This window comes from Xiphophorus hellerii, chromosome 19 (genome assembly GCF_003331165.1).
Source record: "Xiphophorus hellerii strain 12219 chromosome 19, Xiphophorus_hellerii-4.1, whole genome shotgun sequence".
Lineage (NCBI taxonomy): Eukaryota > Metazoa > Chordata > Actinopteri > Cyprinodontiformes > Poeciliidae > Xiphophorus > Xiphophorus hellerii.
Window position 1 is genome coordinate 23,177,061 of NC_045690.1, and position 26,202 is coordinate 23,203,262.

The following is a 26,202-nucleotide window of genomic DNA, read 5'->3' on the forward strand; positions in this document are numbered from 1 at the left end:
GGTTTTTGCACAGAGCAGCAGTGATATTCAGCACTGTGGTAACGAGCAGCACAGTAATAAACTGCACTGCTTTTCTCACTCAGCTCTTTGATTGTTAAAGTGCAGGTCTCTCCTCTATCTCCACTCCCGTCCATCTCCAGCTTCACATCGGTTCCAGGTTCAGGATTTGTGTTGTCTTTATATCTGTAGCCCAGCAGCTGCAACTGTTTGTCCTCTAGTCTCTTGTACCAGAGGATTACATTGTAGTCCTGGATATTGTGAGAGCAGCTGATTCTGGCTGCTTCTCCTCGCTTTGCCAGAATGTTGAACGGAGTCTGATGAACCTGATCGTTGAGAGAAGATCCTGTGAAGAACATGAACACTGATTACACAGGAACTGATGAAATATTACTTATCATCAGGGTACAACAGTGAGAAACACATCTACTAATGAAATGACAACAGAGTAAATGACTGCTGGAGCAAAACTGTGATCACCTGAAACCACAACAAGGATCTGAACCATCAAGACCAGCAGGATTAACATCATGCTGCTGTTTGTAGGTTGACTGCAGGTACTGAAGGTGTTCAGTGTTTCTGTGGTTCTGATTCTTTTAAAACCTCCAATCAGCATCACTGACACGATGCTCTGTGGGTGGAGTCACAGCGCCCCCTAGAGATTATTGTGATTTTGTTCTCTAAGATGCTGCTTTAGCATGTTAGTTACTATAGTTAACTAAAACTAACAAAATAGCAAAAACTTAAATAAATAAAAACAGTAATTAATGGGGATAAACTATAACTAACTGGAATTATACCGAGCGTTTGTAAATAGAAATAAAACAAGCAGAAATTATACATGTAATATCCTTTGTTTTTGTGTTTGAGTCTATTTCTTAGCCTTTCAAACTGATGTGAAAATGTTTTTATTTTCTTTTTTTCCCCACCCAACTAAAGCAGTGTACGTCAGCTGGTGCTCAGGGAGATAGGGAAGTCATCCAGCCGGCCGCCATGTTTTTGAGTTAAAAGTTTAAGATGACAGGAAATACATGAAGTTTGAAAATATCACTTGATAGTTATGCATTATTGGAAGACTGGAATATTAATACCTAAACACCAACTATAAAGTCTTAAAAAAGGGCAATAATTAAAAAAACTAATATAAATAAGCAATGCTAAGCCTGGTGGGGGCACAAGTAAAGCCTGGAGGCCTACCAGGCTTATAATACACTGTTGGAAACCTTGCCTACATAATCACAATACTTTTGTAATTCGGCACCTAAAAATTCACCAAAGTATGAAAACCCAAAACTACTACTGTGACTAATAAAAACCAAACTGAAACTAAAAAATATTTAACTAATAGCAGCTCATAAAAACAAGTAAACAAACTCTAAAAACTAACTGAATTAGACAGAGTCCCAACGAAATAAAACTAATCTATAATGAAAACCTAAAACTATCAGATCCCCACAGCTAACACAGCTGCACCTGTGAGGAGGTTTTTGCACAGAGCAGCAGTGATATTCAGCACTGTGGTAACGAGCAGCACAGTAATAAACTGCACTGCTTTTCTCACTCAGCTCTTTGATTGTTAAAGTGCAGGTCTCTCCTCTATCTCCACTCCCGTCCATCTCCAGCTTCACATCAGTTCCAGGTTCAGGATTTGTGTTGTCTTTATATCTGTAGCCCAGCAGCTGCAGCTGTTTGTCCTCTAGTCTCTTGTACCAGAGGATTACTTCGTAGTTCTGGATATTGTGAGAGCAGCTGATTCTGGCTGCTTCTCCTCGCTTTGCCAGAATGTTGAACGGAGTCTGATGAACCTGATCGTTGAGAGAAGATCCTGTGAAGAACATGAACACTGATTACACAGGAACTGATGAAATATTATTTATCATCAGGGTACAACAGTGAGAAACACATCTACTAATGAAATGACAACAGAGTAAATGACTGCTGGAACAAAACTGATCACCTGAAACCACAACAAGGATCTGAACCATCAAGACCAGCAGGATTAACATCATGCTGCTGTTTGTAGGTTGACTGCAGGTACTGAAGGTGTTCAGTGTTTCTGTGGTTCTGATTCTTTTAAAACCTCCAATCAGCATCACTGACATGATGCTTTGTGGGTGGAGTCACAGCGCCCCCTAGAGATTATTGTGATTTTGTCCTGCGATGTTGCTTTATGTCATGGAAGGAGCTGACCAAGATTACTGTAGTCAACTAAAACTAACAAAATGGTGAAAGGAGAAATTGAGAAAACATTTTTGTTAACTGAAATAAATAGAACCTGTAATTATTGGGGTCAAACCATCACTAACCTGGACTTGTGCTGCGCGTTTGTTAAACTAACTACAACATACAGAAATGATAGATATAATATAATTATTTTCATGGTTGAGTCTATTTATTAGCCTTTCAAACTGATGTGAAATAGTTTTTTCCCCCCAATCCAAAATGGCAACAGAAAACTCCAGTCACTTGGTTGCTCAACAATAATTGATTTTTATTGTATCGTCTGTTGACCATTCATTACCCAATCAATGTACATGCAATGACAATACAGTGCTTTTCTAAATCACCTAAAAAAATAACCAAAGTATGAAAAAACTAAAACTACTACTGTGATTGGTAAAAACTAAACTGAAACTTACCCATTTTTAACCAATAGTAGCTCGTAAAAACAGGTTAACACACTCTAAAACTAACTGAATCAGACGAACAAAGAGTCCCAACAAAAATAAACGTAAACTATAATGAGAAGCCTAAAACTATCAGGACCCCAGAGCTAACCCAGCTGCACCTGTGAGGAGGTTTTTGCGCTGAGCAGCAGTGATATGCAGCACTGTGGTAGCGAGCAGCACAGTAGTAAACTGCACTGCTGTCTGGGCTGAGCTCTGTGACGGTTAAAGTGCTGTTTTTGTCTCTGTTCGCGCTCCCGTCTATGTTCACGTTGAGCTCCTTCTCTGGATATCCGTTGTCTCCCAGCATGTATCCCAGGAGCTTCATCCCATGAAGCTTCGACTGTTTGTACCAGAGGACGCGATCGTAGTCTGGGATACTGTGACTGCAGCTGATCTTGGCCGTTTCTCCAGGGCTTTTGAACATGTCAGCTGGAATCTGGACGATTTGGTCACTTGGAGAGGAACCTGCAAGGGGACACAAAATCAAATGTCAGGCTTAAAGAATTGAGGGGTTTTGATCCGTTTGATTTAGAAACCAGAGAACATTCTGGAAGACTTTTCATACCAGAAACAAGTGTGATATGTAGGCTTACGCAGCAGAGGATGAAGAGGATCATTTTGCTCCAGTCAGATTGTCTTCGGTTTTGTTGCTATGGCTGCATATGAAGTAATCCAGGTGGGTGGAGTCACTGAAGCTCCACTTCTTAGCACAAAATATTACACCGGTGATTAAAAAAAAAGACTCATCTTTAGAGGTGAAGGACATTCTGTCAATTCTTAAAGAGTAAATATTATCCTAAAAATAACATTTAGTGTTAAAAATTCGGGTTAAATGTAGCTGTAAACTATAACCTGTTATGAACTCTTTATACTAGATGTGATAGGAAACACTGCCTCCTAGTGGACAAAAATAATGACTCACAGTGAAGCTTATTAACTTGATGTTTTAAAGTTAAAAACGGCAAAAAATAATAATTAGAATAAAAATCTGCAGAAATAAGGAATAAACGTATGCTAAGAGCATTTTTTGTTTTTTGTGAATGGAGTTAAATTGGCCTGTTAGACAGAGTGTGTGAGGATTTGTGGTTCTAGACTGGAAATCTAATTGGAACGTACAGACACACTGATCTTGCACACATGTAACAGTATTTGTATAAACGCACTTTTACAGTTTATGTACAGATGATAACAGACTGGCCAAAATATTTATATATTACTCGATGGACAGTAATCTCAATAGATAATACGTCTGATAGAACGTCAAATAATTTCAGACAGCTGATCTCAGCTGGAGTCTGACGGACCTGCTGGCCAGACGAACCTGGACTGATTGTAGCGTCGCCTGGAAACAGAATCAGATAAATGCTCAAACTAAGAACAGTCTCCCTCTGTTACATAGGCTGATAGGTGCTGTCAGTGTATCTGAGTGGACTGATTATTTGTGTTTTATCAAATCATCATGAAGAAGGAGGAGCTTCAGTTTCTCCTCAGCGCTGAGGCAGTCTGTGACGACACACCGCCGCCTCATGAAAGGAAGCAGCACGGCTGCAAAATAGATACGACATCAAAAAGATTAAACTCGAGGTTTTTGTGCTGGGGAACATTAACATGAAGCACTGTGGTATTTAGCGGCGCAGAAATAAATGGCGCTGCTGCTCTCGCTCAGATCCTCCACCGTCAGAGTGCTGATCTTGTCTTTGCTTGCGCTGCCACTGATTTTCACCTTTAACCCCGGCTCTGGGTATCCGTTTACGGCATCGTTGTATCCCAGGAGCTGCATCTGGCTGCTCGTCGAGTGTTTGTACCAGAGGATTACATCGTAGTTGTCGATGCTGTGTGTGCAGCTGATGACGGCGTTTCCTCCGGGCTCGTGGAACAAATCAGCCGGAGTCTGATGGACCCGATCGCTGAGGGAAGAGCCTGTTGAAACATGTGACATCTCATGAGCGGAGATGGAATAAAGTGTGAAAACACTCCTTTATCCAGAACAATTAAAGGAATAGAAATATAAAGCAAGGTTTTAAATGGACCAAAAGGCGATGTTACCTAAAACGTGAATCATGTTGAACATTAAGCAGAAGATGACGATCATATCGTTGAGTTTTCTGAATTATCAGTCCGGTTGAAGTGACTGTTTAATACACACGCTGCCGTTCTTTCTAATCTGAGGAAACCTTCACATGAGGAACACAAACTATTTTTAATGGGTTTTTTAAGGATGTGTGACATCACACTTCCTCTTGTAGTCTAAACCAATCAACTCTCTGAGCACCTTTTCGTCTGTAGCCATCTGCTGCCCTCTAGTGTTTGTCTCTTGACTAAAATATTTAGTTTTAGTCATAATTTAGTCATCAAAAATTATTAGTCCAGTTTTATAATATCATTTTAGTCGATTAAATCTACTGTCAACAAAGTCAACAAAATTCTATGTAAAATGTAGATATTTTATCATCAATTCATTTGAATTAACACAAAGTGAATCGTGGTTTTAACCAGCACTGGGATAACATTGTCTGAATATGCAACACATACAAAAACATCTTTAAATAAAATGGCATGCATTTGTATTAAGTTAACTCAATACAAAGTAATTATTATGAAATAACTTATGTGACCCTCTGCAATCTAAATGCTATTTAAATAAAACTTTCAAAATAAAAGCTGCGTGCCTAAATATTATTTTATGAGTCAAATCAAAGCAGTTTTTAATCTTGGTGATTATGATTGAAAAACGTGTTTCATGTCAGTCAATATTGATAGTTATTTGTTAGTTTTTAATGTTTTATACATCTGAAATACTGCCAAGCTGGTGACATGACATTTCCTGTTTTATCTACAATTTCTTCTCGAGTTCTTGTACTCGTTTTCTACTGTCACCCCACGGCGTCGTTTTCTATTTTTAAGCAATTATGAGGGACGCTGGCAAGAGATGAAGCTGTTAACAAGTTGTTGTTGCTAGGTAACAAAAAAAGTGAGTGAGTTAGCGACGTAGCGTAGCTAGCCGTGAGAGGTTGATGGCTAACGTCTTGTCTCTGTCTACAACGCCCCAGAAAGCTGGTCGGTTCTGGATCAGAGTTTAGTGAAATTATCGAACGTTCTATCAGACGCATTATCTATTGATATTACTGTCCATCGAGTTGCATATTAATTTTTTGGCCAGTCGTACTCCAAAGCAGAGCTAAGTTTCTGCCCAGTATTGTAAAATTTTGCCTCCATAACAACATCCTGTTTAGACAAAATAGTCCCTAATAAAATGACTGAAAGTGGAGAGTTCACGCAGGTGCAGCAGGATGGGAGGTTTTTGCACAGAGCAGCAGTGATATTCAGCACTGTGGTAGCTAGCAGCACAGTAATAAACTGCACTGCTTTTCTCACTCAACTCTTTGATTACTAAAGTGCAGGTCTCTCCTTTATTTGCATTTCCTTCTAATTCCATCTTCACATCCGTTCCAGGTTCAGGATTTTTGTTGTCGATGTACATATGCCCCAGCAGCTGCAGCTGTTTGTCCTCTAGTCTCTTGTACCAGAGGATTACATTGTAGCTCTGGATATTATGAGAGCAGCTGATTCTGGCTGCTTCTCCTCGCTTTGCCAGAATGTTGAACGGAGTCTGATGAACCTGATCGTTGAGAGAAGATCCTGTAGAGAAAAGAAACACACAATAATAAAGTGTATGGGGGGAAATGCCCAAAGTAGATACAGTAGCAGAGAAATATATTGTTTTGAAGAAAAAAATAATGATTACCTAAAACCAGCGCGAGCTTGAGAGAAAGTATGAACAGCTCTGTGATCATTCTGCTGTTGTCTGTGTGCTTGGAGCCTCTTGTCTCAGAAAAAAAAAATCTGATCGGCAAATGAAGCAAATACCCTGTAGGAGGGCGGAGTCACAACAGATCCAAAAATAATAATAATAATAATAAAAAAAAGGTTTTGTGCTTCTAAGAGGAGGTTTGCAAACTGCAACCTGTCGTTTTGTCAGTGTTATTGGAATTTTGTGTGATAAAACGTAAAAAAAAAAAAAGTCATATGCCTTTATAATAAGATGAGATAAGATAATTTTTATTAGTCTCCCATAAGAGAAATTTCTCTTCTGAAGTAGCACATTGTAGAAGAATCTTTATAATTCCTATTCAGGGGTTTGAATGCACTGTTTGAGTCTTGAATGGCTGGTCAGACACAAAACTCAAACCTAAACAGCAACTGTTCATTGCTGTGTAACACATCACAACAAATTAGACTATTCAATTTAATAAGTTGCTTCAAAGCTTCAGGAGGAGAATTTTAGTTTTTTTCCTGTTTTTTGTCTGTATATCAAATTTATTAAACTTATTTGTACATTCTGTGTAATCATTTGTATTGGTTGATTCTGTATGAACAGGTAGAAAAAGAACTGCTTCTGTCTGAGAGCATTTTCTGAGAAACACTGCCTCCTAGTGGACGGTACAACTCCACAGCTGGGTGATCAGTCCCTCCTCTGAGGTTTTCCTGTATCTCTTGCTGCCATCAGCAGGTGAATGATGGCTCCTCTGGTATCAGTGAGGGTTTTTGTTGGAGCCTGGGGCTTCATGCAGTACTGTGCATCACTGGCAGCACAGAAATACACAGCGCTGTCCTCAGACTGCCTCAGCTTTGGAATGACGAGAGATGACAGACTCTGGCCGCTACCGGTCACGTTATACAGGTTTTGGAACTGATCTTCAACAGTTTGTGTAGTATAACGAGCGTAACCGAGGAGAGTCATGTCGGTTTTCCCATTAGGCTGTTTGTACCACTGGATCATGTCGAAGTTGGTGTTTGAATGATTGCACTTTATCTGGACTGATTCTCCTGGTTCTTTGATCAACGCAGCAGGAGTCTGATCAACGCTGTTTTTTGATTGGTCTGCTGAAAAGAAAAAGAAACACATTCAGATTCAGAGAATCTACTCTAAACAATAGTTAGTGTTTTAAATATACCTGTAGAGCAGAAGTGCAGAGAGACCAAAAGTATGAAGAGTTTGAACATGATCCTGGTACAGATGAATCCAAAGCTGCAGTGATGCTGCCAGACTGAGTAAAGCTGTGGACATGAACAGAAGGAGGCGGGGTCGACACCAGGTGGCGTCATAATTGTCAAGACATCGACTTCCTGCAGGAGGTCAACACAGGAAGTGGACAGGAGTGGCCCCAGAAATTTTTTATAGAGGACCAGACCAGTAAAAATGTTAAGGTGCACAGCTATGAAAAAAATAGTTAAATAAATATAGATTACTTATTTATATTAATATATTTTTAATTGTAAGTTTTAAATATTTATTTATTTATTTACATTTATGTCTTGTTTGAAAAAAAAATGTTTAAATATTCCTTTCTATGACCTGAACATGATGCTGTTGAGGGTTCTACATTTTTCTAGAGGGGCCCATGGCCCCCCGTGACCTCCTCTTGGGGTCACCACTGGTAGAGACAGTTTAATGATGATATCTGATGATTTCCTGCTGTAGTTTGCTGCTCTCTGCTGCAGCTGTGTTCCTCTTCTGTGTGTGTTTGTGTGCTGGATTATCACAGAGGGTTTTTGTAGCAGGGAGACACAAACTGAGTCACTGTGTTGACTAGCTGCACAGTAATACATGCTGCTGTCTTCTGGCTGCAGTTCCTGAACTTCGAGCTCAGATTCCTTTGATCCGTCTCCTTTCATTCTGAAGCGATTTTCGAATTCCTTCTCCAGGACTGTATTTGTATAATGAATGTATCCAATTAATTTAAGAGCGGAGCCTCCAATCGGCTTCTGGTACCACAGAATCATATAGTAGCCACTGATTGAATGGCTGCAGCTGATTGTTGCAGGACTCTGAGGACTCGATAACATCGATGGTGGATCCTGATGCACATCTTTGCTCAGTGAAAGATCTGTGTTGAGGGGATAAAAACCTGCTATATTAATAAAATATTAGCAAAGTTTTAATGTTGTAGCTGGAATAGTGTTTAACCTACATGAGAAGCAGAGCAGCAGCAGCAGAGTGATGATGCTGATCATGTCTTTGTCTTCCTCTCTGTCTCTGCAGCGACTGACGAGCTGAACTCATGTTAGAGGATCAACTATGAGAGGGGAGGAGACACAAACCAGAACCATTTCAAAAGCTTGTAGTTTAGGGCGGAAACGAGGAATTGAATTAATCCTGATTGAGTTTGTAAAAAATATGTCAACTAAATTAATAATAGGTCACTGTTAATCTGAAAAAAAACTCTCAGAGCAGTAGTGAGGACAAAACTGTTCAAAAAATAGATACAATTTGAATTTAAGAAGTTTCATCTATAATAACCTCAAACTCCTCAGTTGGCATTTTTAGTGAAACATGGTTCAAATTCTGTAAAATAAATAGATGAATAAATAAATATCCTATTAAGCCATTTTTGCTAACCATCAATTATTCAAAAAAATATTCAACAAATTAGTAGGCAGTATTTTTTTAAGTGCAGGTTCATCCTTTGCTACAAATGATCAGGCGTACACCAAAGGAACATTATGTTGTTGCATTTAAGGCAATAAAAGTTTTATTTTACTCAAAAAAAAGTAATTGAATTTCGCATCTTTTAATGTATTTCTAACATTGTGTAAAAACAGCTTTAATTCTGCAGAATGTTCCAAACTTTAAGTCCAATTAATCGATTAATGATCAGAATAATTCATTATTAAAAAGTAATCGCTGCATCTCTAATGTACTTCAATTCATACTTGTATTAGCATTTTTAGTGAGTTATTGCTGTATATTTTGAATAATAGCTTTGATAGTTAACCTTGCCAAAAGGTTTCTTTGACAACAATATTTCACCGTTTTAAAAAAATAAATATATAAATTTTAAAAAATCACTGTGACTGTTAAAAAGAAGCTGTCTTTCTTTGTTGTTGTTGTTCTTTCCCTTTTTTGGAGAATATTTATAAAAGATTAAATACTCATCATTTTGTAAACATGTTGTCATGGTCTGGCTCTAGAACCATAACAAATCAAAGAGAAGCAACGCATGGGATCACTTAACATGGGATTTATTTAACAAAAATCATAACTGAGAGGAAAGGGGAGAAGGTGGCAGAGAGACGGAAAGAAATGGGCTAGTTAGTGAGGAACAATGGTGCATCGTAAGCTGGATGTGACGTCATTCTAGAGACGCTGGCCAGCTGCCTCCACTTCCTATCAGCACCAATTAGAAGCTCTAGAACAGGGATGCTCAAGTCCAGTCCTGGAGAGCTACCATCCTGTAACTTTCAGATTCATCCCTGCTCCAATACACCAGAATCAAATGAGTGGCTCGTTACCAGGCCTGTTCAGAGCTGATCCCGGTCTGTTGGAGTAAAGATGCTTCTAAAAGTTGCAGGATGGTAGCTCTCCAGGACTGGACTTGAGCATCTCTGCTCTAGAATATGGATGTTAGAGACCCAGAGGAAAGGCCTTGGGCCGTAACAATGTTGAGATGCTGCAGAGTTTGAATTGAGAGCTCCCCCTGCTGCTGATGAAGTGTAACTTCACTGTGTCTCCAGCAGCTGGGTTTTTGTGCAGCTCTTTCCCTCGGCCTCATCACTGTGTTGACTGACTGAACAGAAATACACTCCACTGTCTTCAGGCTGCAGCTGCTTCACCGTCAGAGATCCGCTCAGAGCGTCCTTCCTGTCCGCTGGAAACTTCTCCTTGCTGAAGCCGTCTTCATACTGGAATGGAGGAGATGTTGTCGTAAAAACTATTAGCTTCATGTTCTGACCCGGCAGCTGCTGGTACCAGTACATCTGGTAGTAAGAAATATCTGTGTGACTGCAGTTCATGATGGTGGACTGACTCTGGTTGACCCACAGCAGAGGAGTCTGAGTGACGACACTGCCATCTGTTAGACCTGCATGTATAAATAAACAGATTGAATGAGCTGAAATTCAGTCTAATCAGCGACAGATTCTGATGTTACAGGAACCAAACCTTTAATCCAGAGAGCAAAAAGAAACAAGCTGTGTCTGATAGGAGTCATGTTGTCACACTGAACGTGTGTGAGATCTGAGAGTCACTGCAGGTTGTGACTCCGCCCACTTGGAGGGAACGAGTTATGGGTGCAACCATGATTATTTTAGTAATGGATTATTCTGATGAGGAATCAATTAACTCCCTCCAAAATTCTGCAGATGTTTTATTTAACCACTCAAGCCTTTTTCATGCAATATTAGAAATGCAATAAACAGCCCCTCCAGTTTTTAATGATTTTTGTGATTGCTGGAATTTATTCAAAATCAGCAAATCCCCCGCATATTAAATTTATTATTTATCGCAAACTTTCTGCAAAAAAATGTTCAAAAATGTTGGGTTTATGTGATGCCAACTCCCACCTGCAGGTGGCAGTGTTTCTTAATTCTTCTATGCTGCTGCCTCTACCTTAAACGGTGATTCTTGATTTACATGTCTCTGTGCCTGTGACCATAACAAATGTTGCTGAGCGATTAATTGTCAAGAACATTATTGCGATAAACGATAATATTGTTTGAACACCATTTTAAACTGATGTAATAGTAATGCTATAATGCAAGCGATATCCTGCAAAAATAGATACACTTTATTTTTAAAAGAACACTAAACATTGGAACTGGTAAACTAAGTAAACAAAACAACCAAAAACAAAAATGAAATGGATTCTCAGTCTCCATTATTTAAAAATGCACCTGAATAAACAACATAAAACCAAAATGAAATTAACAACTACCTTCAACCAAGAATACAGATTATGAAGTGTGTATAGTATATTGCCCTTCAATAGTCATTAGATTTAGGTAGAGGAGAAGATGGGCTTATCCGACTAGCTGATCCAATAGTTCACTCCTCCCTTACGATAAGGAAATGAGGAAGGGAGGGTCAGTGGAGAGCGCCGGAGTTGATCCTTTTTTCATCCAGTGTCAGCAATAGAAAGAGAAAAAGAGCAGGAAGAAACAATAAAGCTGATAAATCAAAATGAGGTCGATAATTTTTCATGCGATTAGTTGATTTATTGTTTATCCTACTACTTGTACCTGTAGAGCAGAAGTGCAAAGAGACCAAAAGAACGAAGAGTTTGAACATGGTCCTGGTACAGATGAATCCAAAGCTGCAGTGATGCTGCCAGACTGAGTAAAGCTGTGGACATGAACAGAAGGAGGCGGGGTCGACACCAGGTGGCGTCATAATCGTCAAGACATCAACTTCCTGCAGGAGGTCAACACAGGAAGTGGACAGGAGTGACCCAGAACATTTCTATAGGGGAGCAGACCAGAAAAGATTTTAGGCAGTACGGATAAAAATAAATAAATAAATTACAACTTAACTGGTTATTTATCTATTTGTATAAATATGTTTTTAATGTACTTTATCATTTAGAAGCATTTATTTATTTTTCTATTGGGTTTTACATTTATGTCTTAATTGAAGAAAATGTCTAAATATGCCTTTCTATGACCTGAACATGATTCTGTTGGGAGGTGAACATTTTTCTAGAGGGGCCCATGGCCCCCCATGACCTCCTCTTGGGGTCACCACTGGTAGAGACAGTTTAATGATGATATCTGATGATTTCCTGCTGTAGTTTGCTGCTCTCTGCTGCAGCTGTGTTCCTCTTCTGTGTGTGTTTGTGTGCTGGATTATCACAGAGGGTTTTTGTAGCAGGGAGACACAAACTGAGTCACTGTGTTTACTAGCTGCACAGTAATACATGCTGCTGTCTTCTGGCTGCAGTTCCTGAACTTCGAGCTCAGATTCCTTTGATCCATCTCCACTTATTTTGAAGCGATCTTCGAATTCCTTCTCCATTGTTGGTTTCGTGTTTGCAATATAACCAATTAATTTAAGAGCGGAGCCTCCAATCGGCTTCTGGTACCACAGAATCACATAGTATCCACTGATTGAATGGCTGCAGCTGATTGTTGCAGGACTCTGAGGACTCGATAACATCGATGGTGGATCCTGATGCACATCTTTGCTCAGTGAAAGATCTGTGTTGAGGAAACAAAACCTCTATATTAATAAAATATTAGCAAAGTTTTAATGTTGTAGCTGGAATAGTGTTTAACCTACATGAGAAGCAGAGCAGCAGCAGCAGAGTGATGATGCTGATCATGTCTTTGTCTTCCTCTCTGTCTCTGCAGCGACTGACGAGCTGAACTCATGTTAGAGGATCAACTATGAGAGGGGAGGAGACACAAACCAGAACCATTTCAAAAGCTTGTAGTTTAGGGCGGAAACGAGGAATTGAATTAATCCTGATTAATCAATTATTGGAATATTTGTAATTTAATTGTTGATTAAAACACAGACCCAAAAAATGCCAGTATGTGACCGAACAACACAAAAACAAAACAAGAGTTTTCCTCTACCGCAGTATTTCACCATTTTTGGTTGAAATAATCACTGTTACTGTCTAAACCATTTTTCTTTTCATATTTATAAAAGATTAAATACTCAGCACTTTGCAAACATGTTGAGGTGCTACATAGTTTGAATTGAGAGCTCCCCCTGCTGCTGATGAAGTGTAACTTCACTGTGTCTCCAGCAGCTGGGTTTTTGTGCAGCTCTTTCACTCGGCCTCATCACTGTGTTGACTGACTGAACAGAAATACACTCCGCTGTCTTCAGGCTGCAGCTGCTTCACCGTCAGAGATCCGCTCAGAGCGTCCTTCCTGTCCGCTGGAAACTTCTCCTTGCTGAAGCCGTCTTCATACTGGAATGGAGGAGATGTTGTCGTAAAAACTATCAGCTTCATGTTCTGACCCGGCAGCTGCTGGTACCAGTACATCTGGTAGTAAGTAGCATCTTTGTTGTGACTGCAGTTCATGATGGTGGACTGACTCTGGTTGACCCACAGCAGAGGAGTCTGAGTGACGACACTGCCATCTGTTAGACCTGCATGTATAAATATACAGATTGAATGAGCTGAAATTCAGTCTAATCAGCGACAGATTCTGATGTTACAGGAACCAAACCTTTAATCCAGAGAGCAAAAAGAAACAAGCTGTGTCTGACAGGAGTCATGTTGTCACACTGAACGTGTGTGAGATCTGAGAGTCACTGCAGGTTGTGACTCCGCCCACTTGGAGGGAACGAGTTATGGGTGCAACCATGATTATTTTAGTAATGGATTATTCTGATGAGGAATCAATTAACTCCCCTTAAAAATGGCACGTTATGTAGATGTATTATTTAACATCCTCTGCCTTTTTGACGCATTTTAAGAAAAACAACGTCACATAAACAACTGTGAAATTGTGCCCAACGCCTCAACAGATATTTTAAAACTAATGAGTTTTTCCTTTGTACATTATTTTAAAATCCATCCATTATCTTTATCCTTGAAGGTCACAGGGAGATCTGGTGCCAATCTCCATTAGTCATCATGCGAGAGGCAGAATTACATAATAATCAACCACACACTGATACCTGAGGAAAACTTAGAGACCAATCGACCAAAGTCACATGTAAATCTTTCTTCACCCAGGAAGACTTCATGCTGGGATTTGAGCTGCTTCTGTCTGAGAGCATTTTTTGAGAAACACTGCCTCCTAGTGGACGGTACAACTCCACAGCTGGGTGATCAGTCCCTCCTCTGAGGTTTTCCTGTATCTCTTGCTGCCATCAGCAGGTGAATGATGGCTCCTCTGGTATCAGTGAGGGTTTTTGTTGGAGCCTGGGGCTTCATGCAGTACTGTGCATCACTGGCAGCACAGAAATACACAGCGCTGTCCTCAGACTGCCTCAGCTTTGGAATGACGAGAGATGACAGACTCTGGCCGCTACCGGTCACGTTATACAGGTTTTGGAACTGATCTTCAACAGTTTGTGTAGTATAACGAGCGTAACCGAGGAGAGTCATGTCGGTTTCCCAGGAGGCTGTTTGTACCACTGGATCATGTAGAAGTTGGTGTTTGAATGATTGCACTTTATCTGGACTGATTCTCCTGGTTCTTTGATCAACGCAGCAGGAGTCTGATCAACGCTGTTTTTTGATTGGTCTGCTGAAAAGAAAAAAAAAGAATCAGATTCAGAGAATCTACTCTAAACAATAGTTAGTGTTTTAAATATACCTGTAGAGCAGAAGTGCAGAGAGACCAAAACAATGAAGAGTTTGAACATGATCCTTTTACAGATGAATCCAAAGCTGCAGTGATGCTGCCAGACTGAGTAAAGCTGTGGACATGAACAGAAGGAGGCGGGGTCGACACCAGGTGTCGTCATAATTGTCAAGACATCGACTTCCTGCAGGAGGTCAACACAGGAAGTGGACAGGAGTGACCCCTCTGAATAAAAATATTTTAGGGAGCACAGCTAAAAAAAAAAAAGTAAAATAAATTTATGTAACTAATTTTTGAATGGACCTTAATACATTTCAAATTTAACTTAAGGATTTTAAATGCTTGTATTTTTCTTTTGGGTTTTACGTTTATGTCTTAATTGAAGAAAATGTCTAAATATTCCTTTCTATGACCTGAACATGATTCTGTTGAGGGTTCAACATTTTTCTAGAGGGGCCCATGGCCCCCCGTGACCTCCTCTTGGGGTCGCCACTGGTAGAGACAGTTTAATGATGATATCTGATGATTTCCTGCTGTAGTTTGCTGCTCTCTGCTGCAGCTGTGTTCCTCTTCAGTGTGTGTTTGTGTGCTGGATTATCACAGAGGGTTTTTGTAGCAGGGAGACACAAACTGAGTCACTGTGTTGACTAGCTGCACAGTAATACATGCTGCTGTCTTCTGGCTGCAGTTCCTGAACTTCGAGCTCAGATTCCTTTGATCCGTCTCCTTTCATTCTGAAGTGATTTCTGAATTCATCTTCCACTGTGACAACGCTATACAAAATATAACCAATTAATTTAAGAGCGGAACCGGCCGCGGGTTTCTGGTACCACAGTATAGTATCATATCCACTGATTGAATGGTTGCAGGTGATTGTTGCAGAACTCTGAGGACTTCCTAGTATTGATGGTGGATCCTGATGCACATCCTTGCTCAGTGTCAGATCTGTGATGAAATACAAAATGGCTTAAAATTAGACAAAGAGAAGATTCCTGAAATTTGACTAAACTTAGAATCAAACCCACCAGAGAAGCAGAGCAGCAGCAGAGTGATGATGATGATCATGATGTCTTTATCTTCCTCTTCGTCTCTTCAGTGACTGACGAGCTGAACTCATGTTAGAGGTTAAACCAAGAGGGGAGGAAACACAAACTGAGCTCACTGTACAAACATCAAGTTCACCTCACCTTCTGGTCACATGCATTTATACAGTGTGTCCATCTAAGCTTATTCTTTTATGATAAATGAAAAATAATGTTTAGATCCAAACCTTTCTTTATGTAAGTGGACGAATTTCAAAGTACTGATAGTTGTGTATTGAAATGGTTTGTTTAAAACTAAATGTGACACAAAACTCAAGGTGTTTTTGGCACCAGTTTTATTGAACAGAAAAACTTTAAAAAACCCATCAAATTACAAGTAAATTAACTTAAATCATTTAACTCTATAAGAATATAATCATTATATGACATATTTGTGGGTTAAAAATTGATAGAACATGCATAGATGCACCTTTCACAATACAAAAACGATGCGTTATTTATTTAGATATATTTAGGAAAGTTCAATCTAAATGGAACAAAATAAACTGAAATCATATCCAGATAAGAAACCAATTCTGATAAGAATTCGGAATTTAATTATTTTAGTTTTGTTGTATTTCAAGTAATATAATTACTACTTACTATTTGGTATGTTTGTGCATTTAAAGTTATAATCTTTACTCAAATATCGCCCCAATACAACAGATTTATTTGATTCAAATCCAACATTTTGTTGTATCAGTGTGTAAATTTATTGTTCTCCATGTATCTTTTTTTTTTTAATTGATAAAACAGCCCGATTATAAAGATTATTATATGTGTATAAAATCCAAACAGTCCACTGCTCTTTAGCTCCATCTACAGGTTAAAACAGAGAAGTTTTTTTTCACCGTCTCTGGGTTTTTGTGCAGCTCTTTAATCGGCTGCATCACTGTGTTTACTGACAGAACAGAAATACACTCCGCCGTCTTCAGGCTGCAGCTGCTTCACTGTCAGAGACCCGGTGTAAGCGTCTTTCTTCTCTGCTCCAAACTTCTCCTTGCTGAAGCCTTCTTCATACTGTGCAGCGCTGTACGCTCTGGTGAAAACTATTTGCTTCATGTTCTGACCCGGCAGCTGCTGGTACCAGTACATCTGGTCAAAGTCAACATTTTTAGAGTGACTGCAGTTGATGGTGGCAGACTGACTCTGGTTGGCCCACAGCAGAGGAGTCTGAGTGACATCACTGCCGTCTGTTAGACCTGCGGAGGTCAAATGTCGCATCAGGTTACAGAAAATCCAACAAACTCCAAGACAAATAGTGACATAATGATGGACGTAGAGTCCATGACGTACCTCCAAGCCAGAGCAGAGCTGCAGAGAGCTTTATGAGAGCAGCTGGGACCATGACTGTGTTGTGAGCCGACTGAACTCAGAGTGATGGAGCTCTGACTTCACTAGAGGTGGGAGGGTCTGGTTACTGTCGGTGTCTGGTGGACAGTGAGCAGAGGATTATATTCAGCTCCTCCTTCTGTTTGTATCACCGTTTTCAGTCACAGGACAGAAATGTCATTTTTTTATCTCTGCCTCCTACCACAGGTCCTCAAAAAGAGTTCTGTCTTCTTCTAATGCTGGTTCCACATGACTGGATTAAACTACTGTGATTTGTAGTTGTTTAGGACTCAACAGGCAGAACAATTAGGAGAAGAAGTTTTAAGAAAATACTAGATACACTTTTTGAGGTGTGAGGTATTTGTTTTGTTTTTTAACCATACTGAAAATTGTGTAATTCGCAAAACTGTAATGGAAACACAGTTTTGCACATCACGTCAGTATGTACAGTAGCAATTTGCTTATTTGTCAGATACCCTCCTTGGACAGTAGCTGGCTCCACCAGAGCTCTCACTACATCTCAGTTCATCAAAAGTTGAGTTTGTCATTCGAAAGTGTTAAACACAGATCTGCTCTGTAAAATCTGCAACTAATTTCACCAAACCGCAGCATATTTAGCCGTTCCCAAGTACGGAGCCCTTACAGTCTGACATCATGCACACAAGTTCCTGCTCCCATCTCCCTGCTGGAGGGCAAAAAGTTGCTCCCGACAATGACTACCGTTGATTTTTGCTGTTGTCATTATAACACACTAAATCTTAAACGCACGCCTGACGTATGAAAGACAAAGGGACGCAGTGCTTTGCTACACTATGACAACCACATAAGATCAGAAAAAACTTTTAATTAAGAAAAAAAATAGGGACAGAGAGAGAAGTAGTTCAGTTATGCTAGCTTGACTTTGAAAACTTTTACGTGTAGACGTGGTGTGGAATTCGGTGTGTTTCGATTAAGTTGCAAAATAAAAAAAGTCGAACTAAACACCAACTCTGACAGATCATCAGTAGAGCAGGTGTTTAGATTAGCTAATCAACTACCTCTGTGTTAGCTAAGCTAATAACAGCGTTAGCTAATCTACCACAGCAATTACTTTTTAATAATCGCAAAATAAACATCAAGCCTAAAAACACAATACTGTAATGAACTGAATGTTCTGTTCTTTGTGTAGGAAATATTTTTATGGCTTTTTTTTGGTGTTGAATCTTGAAACAAATGGCAGCCATGTCGTCAGTTGCTACGGTAACAATTCTGCGTGTAGTAGCTGCGACAGAGAGCAAGAAAAAAAGTGGTTCTAAGTTGTTCTTTGACGGTTTTTCTGCGTTATTTTCCCCTTTGCTGTGGCGCACCACACTAAACTAATGAAACCTGGAGATGTTGGTGTTATTTAGTTAACGGAAATTTTCTGCAGCGCGGCTACGGATAGCATTTAAAAGAATTGTCGTCATGCCCTCCAGCGTTGTGTGCATGCGCAAAATTTCCAGATATAAACATGCAGGAGGTCCATAAGGGGCTTGTTGCTCCAATGCCTGGATAAAACTCCGCTTTGGCTGATAGATTATGATCGTGAGTGTCACGGCTGAATTATGAATATATCTCATGCACTGTTTACATCAGTCACCACCGTGTTTTTCAGTGACCTACCAGTGCAACAATCAAGCAAAAATGGGTCAAGTTGCACAATTAAAATGTATTTTGTGGAGTTTGGATCGCCACAAAACTATTTAAAGTTTGACCAAACAAACACACACAAGCTTGAACAGACATGGTGCTCATATCAAGCCACAGATATAACAATCAAACAGAACTTGGATCAAGATGTCTTGGATCAAGACACAACAGTCGACACACCTCAAGAATTCAATTTTAGAGAATGCGTTTTATTTATGTGCATGAAAAGCAGAAAAGCAATAATACCACGCCTTTTGTGGTTACCCGATACTTTGGAAATGAGAGGCTACTTTTTGTGTCAGCTGTTTTACACGAAAATTGACCAGAAGACGCCAGAAAAAAGAAAAACCTTGTGCCATAGTTTATGACCAACTTGCAGTCGAGTCACTTAATCTTGTATCTTGTCTTGAAAGTGTGGAATAAACATATATATATATATATAAATATATATATATATGTACAGTACAGACCAAAAGTTTGGACACACCTTCTCATTGAATTCAATGAGAAAGTGTGTCCAAACTTTTGGTCTGTACTGTATATATATATATATATTTAAACTTTATAGTGTCAATCTAAGAGCCAAGCAGGGGTAAGTTCAATATAAAATCAATCAATAGCAGTTGTTTGAAAACTGCTATTGTCGTTGTGGCTACTAAGTGTGCTTGAACTTATTTTTTACTCGGGATTATAAACATTCATCACAATAAATCTTTTTTTAAATTAGTTTTTGCTATTCACTGAAACATGTTAAAGATGTAAAGATATACCTGTGTGTATAAAATCCAGTCTACTCTGCTCTTTAGCTCCATCTACAGGTTAAAACAGAGAAGTTTTCTTTCACCGTCTCTGGGTTTTTGTGCAGCTCTTTAATCGGCTGCATCACTGTGTTTACTGACAGAACAGAAATACACTCCGCCGTCTTCAGGCTGCAGCTGCTTCACTGTCAGAGACCCGGTGTAAGCGTCTTTCTTCTCTACTTCAAACTTCTCCTTGCTGAAGCCTTCTTCATACTGTGCAGCGCTGTACGATGTGGTGAAAACTATTTGCTTCATGTTCTGACCCGGCAGCTGTTGGTACCAGTACATCTGGTTATGATTAACATCTTTATTTTGACTGCAGTTGATGGTGGCAGACTGACTCTGGTTGGCCCACAGCAGAGGAGTCTGAGTGACATCACTGCCGCCTGTTAGACCTGCGGAGGTCAAATGTCGCATCAGGTTACAGAAAATCCAACAAACTCCGAGACAAATAGTGACATAATGATGGACGTAGAGTCCATGACGTACCTCCAAGCCAGAGCAGAGCTGCAGAGAGCTTTATGAGAGCAGCTGGGACCATGACTGTGTTGTGAGCCGACTGAACTCAGAGTGATGGAGCTCTGACTTCACTAGAGGTGGGAGGGTCTGGTTACTGTCGGTGTGGGTGGACAGTGAGCAGAGGATTATGTTCAGCTCCTCCTTCTGTTTGTATCACCGTTTTCAGTCACAGGACAGAAATATAAAAAAATGTTTTATATTCTGCATGCAGGTTTTTCGCTGCGAACCTCAAACTGCAAGTTTCAGGCCATTTCCAGTTTTTAGTACACCGACTCATTCAAAGAATGATTTAAAAGTTCATTTATTTCTGTAACTCCGTGATCAGTTCAGTTTAAACATGAATTGGAATTCATCATGACAACGATGAATCCAAATTATTATCACGATAAACGATACGATGCATGCTAACCCCCTACTTCTGACTTGTAGCAAAAAAAATAACTGTCATATTTGTGTGATAATACCATATAAACCAGCAGTGTCATGTTTGGAACTTAATGCTTCACGCAGCTCTGAGCTTCTCTTTGGTTAGGATCATGATCTGAACAGGATTATTAAATCTACCGGCCCTGACAGTTGGCACAGGAAGAGGCGTGGTCTTTTCTGCTGCCATCTTTGATTTGCTGCTGTATTCCAGTGCTCTCTGCTGCAGCTGTGTTCCTCTTCAGTGTGCGTTTGCTTGTGAGCTGGATTATCACAGAGGGTTTTTGCAGCAGATAGACACAAACTGAGTCTCTGTGTCGACCAGCTGCACAGTAATACATGCTGCTGTCTTCTGGCTGCAGTTTATCCACATGGAGCTCAGATTTCTTTATGCCGTCTCCACTTATATTGAAACGATCTTTGAATTCATTCTCAGGAGTTACTGTGGTGTAGTAGACATAACCAATTAACTTGAGGGTGGAGTCACTGGTTGGGTTTTTGTACCATAGAATCTGGTTGTATCCGATGATTGAATAGTTAAAAAAGAGAGATGAAGTTAAGAATAGTTTGACAAAGATATTAATTTGATTTATACAACGGCGAGGAAATAAAGCGTTTTACCCCAGAAGCAGCAGCAGCGGAGTGATGATGCTGATCATGACGTCTTTATCTTCCTCTCCGTCTTGGCTGTGACTGACATGCTGAACTCATGAGAGGGGAGGAGGCACAAAATGGGATCGTCATAGCAACATCCGATTCAAGCCGACTCCATGTCGTTTAATCCACAATAGAGTCTCTGCATATTTTGTAATAAGTGAAGAAAAACCTAGAAAATGTTTCATGATAATGAAACAAAAACACAAAACATACTTTTTAGCCCGTTGCATCCTGAGGGTTAAATTTTACTTGTTCCATGAAACAACTTTTGTTGGCCACCATTATTTTTTTTATAGATTTCATTCTTAAAAAGAAATAAACAACTCCAGCAACCAAATAAAGCTAAATCTGGAAAAAAAAAAAGAAGCGCATATTACAGTCTTGCAAAAAGCATTCGTATCTGATTAACTTTTGTCACGTTGAATTGCTGTATTTTATTGGCAGTGATGTATATTTGATAGCACATATAGAAATATACAGTCAAAATAAACCCACTGTAGTCAGTAACCTTTCCTAGAAGGTATTAGTGATGTGTAATGTGGCCTTTAGCGCCCTCTAGAGTCAGCTCAAAACAATATTTTCCGTTCTCTGGGTCTCAGCCGGGTTTTTGTGCAGCTCTTTAATCAGCTGCGTCACTGTGTCTCACTGACAGAACAGAAATACACTCCGCTGTCTTCAGGCTTCACCTCCTTCACCGTCAGAGATCCCGTCTCCGCGTTCTTCTTCTGCGCCGGAAACTTCTCCTCCGTGAAGCCCGGGTCGTACTCGGGTGTGCTGTACGCCGTGGTGAAAACGATTAGCTTCATGTTCTGACCCGGCAGCTGCTGGTACCAGTACATCAGGCGGTACGTGCTGCCCTTTGTGTGGCCGCACTGCATCGTGGCGTCGGCGTCCTGATTCGCCCACAGCGTAGGAGTCTGGGACACCGGCTCGCCGCCAGCGGTACGGCCTGGGTGTAAATTACAGAACGTCAATATGGGAGTTAGGGGGCCCCATGAGGGCCATTGTAGATGGAGAAAAAAAGAGAGAGTAAATTTCCGCCAAACAAAAAAAGAACAATTTTGAGATGTCAAAGATGATCTTGAAAAACACTTGGAGTTTGAAAGTTTGGAGTTTGAAAAGTCACAAAATTTCAACTTTTGAAACTCAGGAAATTTCCAAAGGTCAAAGATGTTTGACTTTTCAAAATGCAAAAATTCCTTCTTTTTTTTCTAGCAAATTTGACTTTTGAATCTCTGAAATTTCCACATTTTTTTTATATACATATATTAAAATCTGAAAATAATTTCAACATTTCTGAGTTGTTGGGGTTTTTTTCTTGACGGAAATTTAGTCTGTCAATCTAAAATAGCCCTAAAATGCCATCATACTTTATTTTTTCTTGCTTTCTATCACCTTTTTAGATAAAATGTGACCTAAAGAAAGCATAAACACAGAGCTCTGATCCAAGCTTACAACCTCATTTAATGGATGAATTTTATTTACCTGGTAGCCAGAGCAGAAAGACTGATAAGGTGAAGAAGCTGCGTGAAGCTCTGATGGCCATGTTTCATACTGATCAGAGTCTTCAGTAGTTATGAGCTGCAGATGGGAGAGTCATGTGACGTTCACTGTATGACAGAATTTTGTGTGTGTGTGTGTGTGTTTAATCTGCTGTTTATTCGACTATTGTACTGAGAACTCGGTACTGGAGAGCCCTCTACAGTACACAGAACTAACATGTTTCACATGCAACATGTATGACAAAATACACTACTGGATATGACTTGTTTGATCACCAAAGTCACAATTTCAGATTTAATATTTTGACCTTAAAATGTTCAGATTTTTTAAAATCTGAAAATCACACATATTTTTCTTTCCAGATCACAGCATTAAGTATTAAGTTTGACAACAATTATAACTGGTTTGCATAATATTTTGACACAGGTTACATGTGTACTTCAGGTGCAGTAAATTCTATCATGTCACTTTTTTTAAATCTATGAAAGTGCCTTAAAAAAAAAAATCAAAAAATCAAAGTTCAGAGATTTTTATCTGTGATTGACAGCTGAATTCCCGGTTCAGCCAGCAGATGGCGCGCTTACCTGTTTCTGAATATGATTTTAATTTATTTTTTCTGTATGATTGACGGCGTTAGCTGCAGTCAGGGACAGAAAGCAGAGTTTTGATCTTGATGGTGAATGTAAAGATGCCAATAAGGAGGAGTCTGAAAAAGCTACGAGCTAAAATTCAGAGTGGACCTCTCTCGAGTCAGATGCAAATTCTGGGGAAAAAAAAGTTCTTTGGTTGTAGTTCTGTGTTCATACAGCCAACAAATAAGCTAGTACCAAGGAGTTTTTTCACCAGAAAACTAACATAACGCTGGCCACTCTCAGCTCTCCATGTGTCAATAATGATTTGAGTGAATATAAATGTTACTAAAATGGATTCAGGGCTCCAGAACATTCTTTTGTAGTAGTTTATTCATTTGTTGTAGGCTAATTACAGCAACAGTCCCACCAACTCTTTGACATCGTGTTTTCATAAAAATCGCTTCAAACTGCTTCCAATATTAACACGATCGAGATGCCTGTTGATAAATTCCACCAGCTGTTGGTCAGAACATGAACATGTGGATTTTATGATTTCTTATTTTACTTTAGGTTGCAATTGAAATACAGTAATAACGTACCAGAATGGATTGAACATTCAGAAAGTTGTAATTTTATCTTAAAGCCATTTTAAACGTTCATGTGTACGGTGGCCGACAGGTGCAAATGCGCAGCAAAAGAGAAAACATGCAAACAAAAAAGAAGACACCCCCGAATGAAATGCAGCAAACAAAAAGAGAGACGCAAACACCCCCGAATGAAATGCAGCAAATAAAAAGAGAGACGCAAACACCCCCGAATGAAATGCAGCAAATAAAAAGAGAGACGCAAACACCCCCGAATGAAATGCAGCAAACAAAAAGTGTTGAAAACGGAAGTGCTCCAGACCACTAGGGGGAGTCAAAGAAAATAGTATTCATTTCTATGGGACCAGATGCAAGATTCTTCTTCTTCTTCTTCTTGGTATTTATTGGCGGTTGGCAACAAACTTACAGTAGCATTACCGCCACTTACCAGTATGGAGTGTGGTTCGAGATGGTCTATAAACTTTCACTTTCTACCTTTTCCCTCCATTAACTCCTGATTAAACATACCCCCACACATACACACCTGCTTATATTATCCAACTTGCTTATAGCTTTATATACCCCTCTTTGATATTCTTTACACATTCACACCCAACTTGCTCTACTCATATCCTATGAAATAGCTTTGTTTTTTTAAGATACCGAATAATTATTTGAATATGTCTACTCCCGAAATCTCTCCTCAAAAATTCTATTAAATTAAACCTTTCTTTAATACCTACACACTCTCTCAGCATGCATCTTCTCTCTTCTTCATACTTACAACACTCTAAAATAACATGCTCTATTGTTTCAGACTTCTCACAATAATCACACTTTCCAGATGCAAGATTCAGAGAGATACCTTTACTTTCTTTCAAATTTCTTTCTCTGAATCTTGCATCTGGTCCCATAGAAATGAATACTATTTTCTTTGACTCCCCCTAGTGGTCTGGAGCACTTCCGTTTTCAACACTTTTTGTTTGCTGCATTTCATTCGGGGGTGTTTGCGTCTCTCTTTTTATTTGCTGCATTTCATTCGGGGGTGTTTGCGTCTCTCTTTTTATTTGCTGCATTTCATTCGGGGGTGTTTGCGTCTCTCTTTTTGTTTGCTGCATTTCATTCGGGGGTGTTTGCGTCTCTCTTTTTGTTTGCTGCATTTCATTCGGGGGTGTCTTCTTTTTTGTTTGCATGTTTTCTCTTTTGCTGCGCATTTGCACCTGTCGGCCACCGTACATGTGAGCCTGGAAATGGTTTTGATTTACTATTATGTACAGTTATGGGCAAGTGATGTTATTAAATTTTACCATTAATAAGTATATACCCAAAATTCATATTAGGAATCTCTATTTAACAGCAAAAGTAGAATAATTTTTTAATATAATTATATTAAATTACAGTTATATTTGGTTAACAGCGTTTATGTCTCAACTCCCTCTCCTCTTATTTTTTTATTTGTATTTTTTTGGTTTAAAATTTGAACTGATTTGAAGTTTGAGAACCACTACGTGATGCAACTCACAGTTTGTACCACAAGGGGTCGCTAAACGTGACAAATGTTTCCAACTGCTGCCTGAAACGACTGTGTTCCTAAACTTGTTGGTAACCAAGGTAGAGATGTGTAAAAAAAATTATCTTATGTATTATTAATCTACTCTAATCTTATAGAGAAAACGTTACCAAAATCAAAATCACCCACCTTTGATTTTAATACAATTGGGTCGCTTTATTTTTATTGGTTTATTCAAAATCATTCATTTCTTTTACTTAATATACTTTAAAAGTTTTTAGACCCTCTGATCATCTTGAAAATGTAATTATTAATTCATGTCTTTCTGGTTAAATGATTAACATGATGCCTCACAGAAAGCCTGACATCCAGCTGAGTGTTGGTCTGTAGAAGCAAGAAAAATGAAAACGGCTTCATTTGAAAACGCAACAGTGCTGAGAAGGATCATTGGGCAGTAAACCATGGATTGCTATATTTGTTTAATAGTTCATTAACAGAAGCAGCTTTCATGTGCATCTTTTTAAAGGAGTAGTTTCTGAACGGATCTTTTTCTTTTTTTTTTCACATGAAATAAGATTCTGATCAGAACTATTCTTCCTGCAGACACACAGATGTCGTGTTTGGTTGGTTTTGGTGCAGACAGTAAGTCGGACAAGATGCCTCAGGTTTATTAGCTCATGTCAGCCATCTTAAACAACATGAACTGAAACCATTAATCCAATTCAGTTTGTTCAACGTTCATGTTACAACTCAAACATGAACGTTGGATAAAGCTGCTGGCAACGACGTCCTGTTGCAAAGTAAAAGTTTTACTTTGTCCTCGGCCGACTCAACACGAACT

The 26,202-nt window shown here is 39.3% G+C and overlaps 9 gene segments (V, D, J or C); all 9 read right to left on the bottom strand.

Moving 5' to 3' along the window:
* Positions 1-2,471: 2,471 nt before the first annotated feature.
* LOC116708451 (immunoglobulin kappa variable 3-11-like) lies at positions 2,472-4,849 on the bottom strand. The segment is given in 3 exon segments: positions 2,472-3,131; positions 3,232-4,586; positions 4,713-4,849. Coding segments are annotated over 2 exon segments (450 nt in total).
* On the bottom strand, positions 4,270-4,758 carry LOC116709252 (T cell receptor alpha variable 5-like). The segment is given in 2 exon segments: positions 4,270-4,586; positions 4,713-4,758. Coding segments are annotated over 2 exon segments (363 nt in total).
* Positions 4,850-7,128: 2,279 nt separating the features above from the next.
* LOC116709253 (T cell receptor alpha variable 10-like) lies at positions 7,129-12,050 on the bottom strand. The segment is given in 2 exon segments: positions 7,129-7,550; positions 11,685-12,050. Coding segments are annotated over 2 exon segments (573 nt in total).
* Positions 9,673-11,565, bottom strand: LOC116708457 (T cell receptor beta variable 29-1-like). The segment is given in 2 exon segments: positions 9,673-10,528; positions 10,609-11,565. Coding segments are annotated over 2 exon segments (411 nt in total).
* A 719-nt stretch (positions 12,051-12,769) lies between the features above and the next one.
* Positions 12,770-13,674, bottom strand: LOC116709254 (T cell receptor beta variable 29-1-like). The segment is given in 2 exon segments: positions 12,770-13,545; positions 13,626-13,674. Coding segments are annotated over 2 exon segments (375 nt in total).
* Positions 13,675-14,233: 559 nt separating this feature from the next.
* Positions 14,234-14,929, bottom strand: LOC116709256 (T cell receptor alpha variable 10-like). The segment is given in 2 exon segments: positions 14,234-14,654; positions 14,724-14,929. Coding segments are annotated over 2 exon segments (572 nt in total).
* Positions 14,930-16,224: 1,295 nt separating this feature from the next.
* Positions 16,225-17,348, bottom strand: LOC116708463 (T cell receptor beta variable 29-1-like). The segment is given in 2 exon segments: positions 16,225-16,995; positions 17,090-17,348. Coding segments are annotated over 2 exon segments (378 nt in total).
* A 1,996-nt stretch (positions 17,349-19,344) lies between these two features.
* On the bottom strand, positions 19,345-20,208 carry LOC116708466 (T cell receptor beta variable 29-1-like). The segment is given in 2 exon segments: positions 19,345-19,988; positions 20,083-20,208. Coding segments are annotated over 2 exon segments (378 nt in total).
* An 860-nt stretch (positions 20,209-21,068) lies between these two features.
* LOC116708464 (T cell receptor beta variable 29-1-like) lies at positions 21,069-22,773 on the bottom strand. The segment is given in 2 exon segments: positions 21,069-22,141; positions 22,678-22,773. Coding segments are annotated over 2 exon segments (378 nt in total).
* Between the last annotated feature and the right edge of the window lie 3,429 nt (positions 22,774-26,202).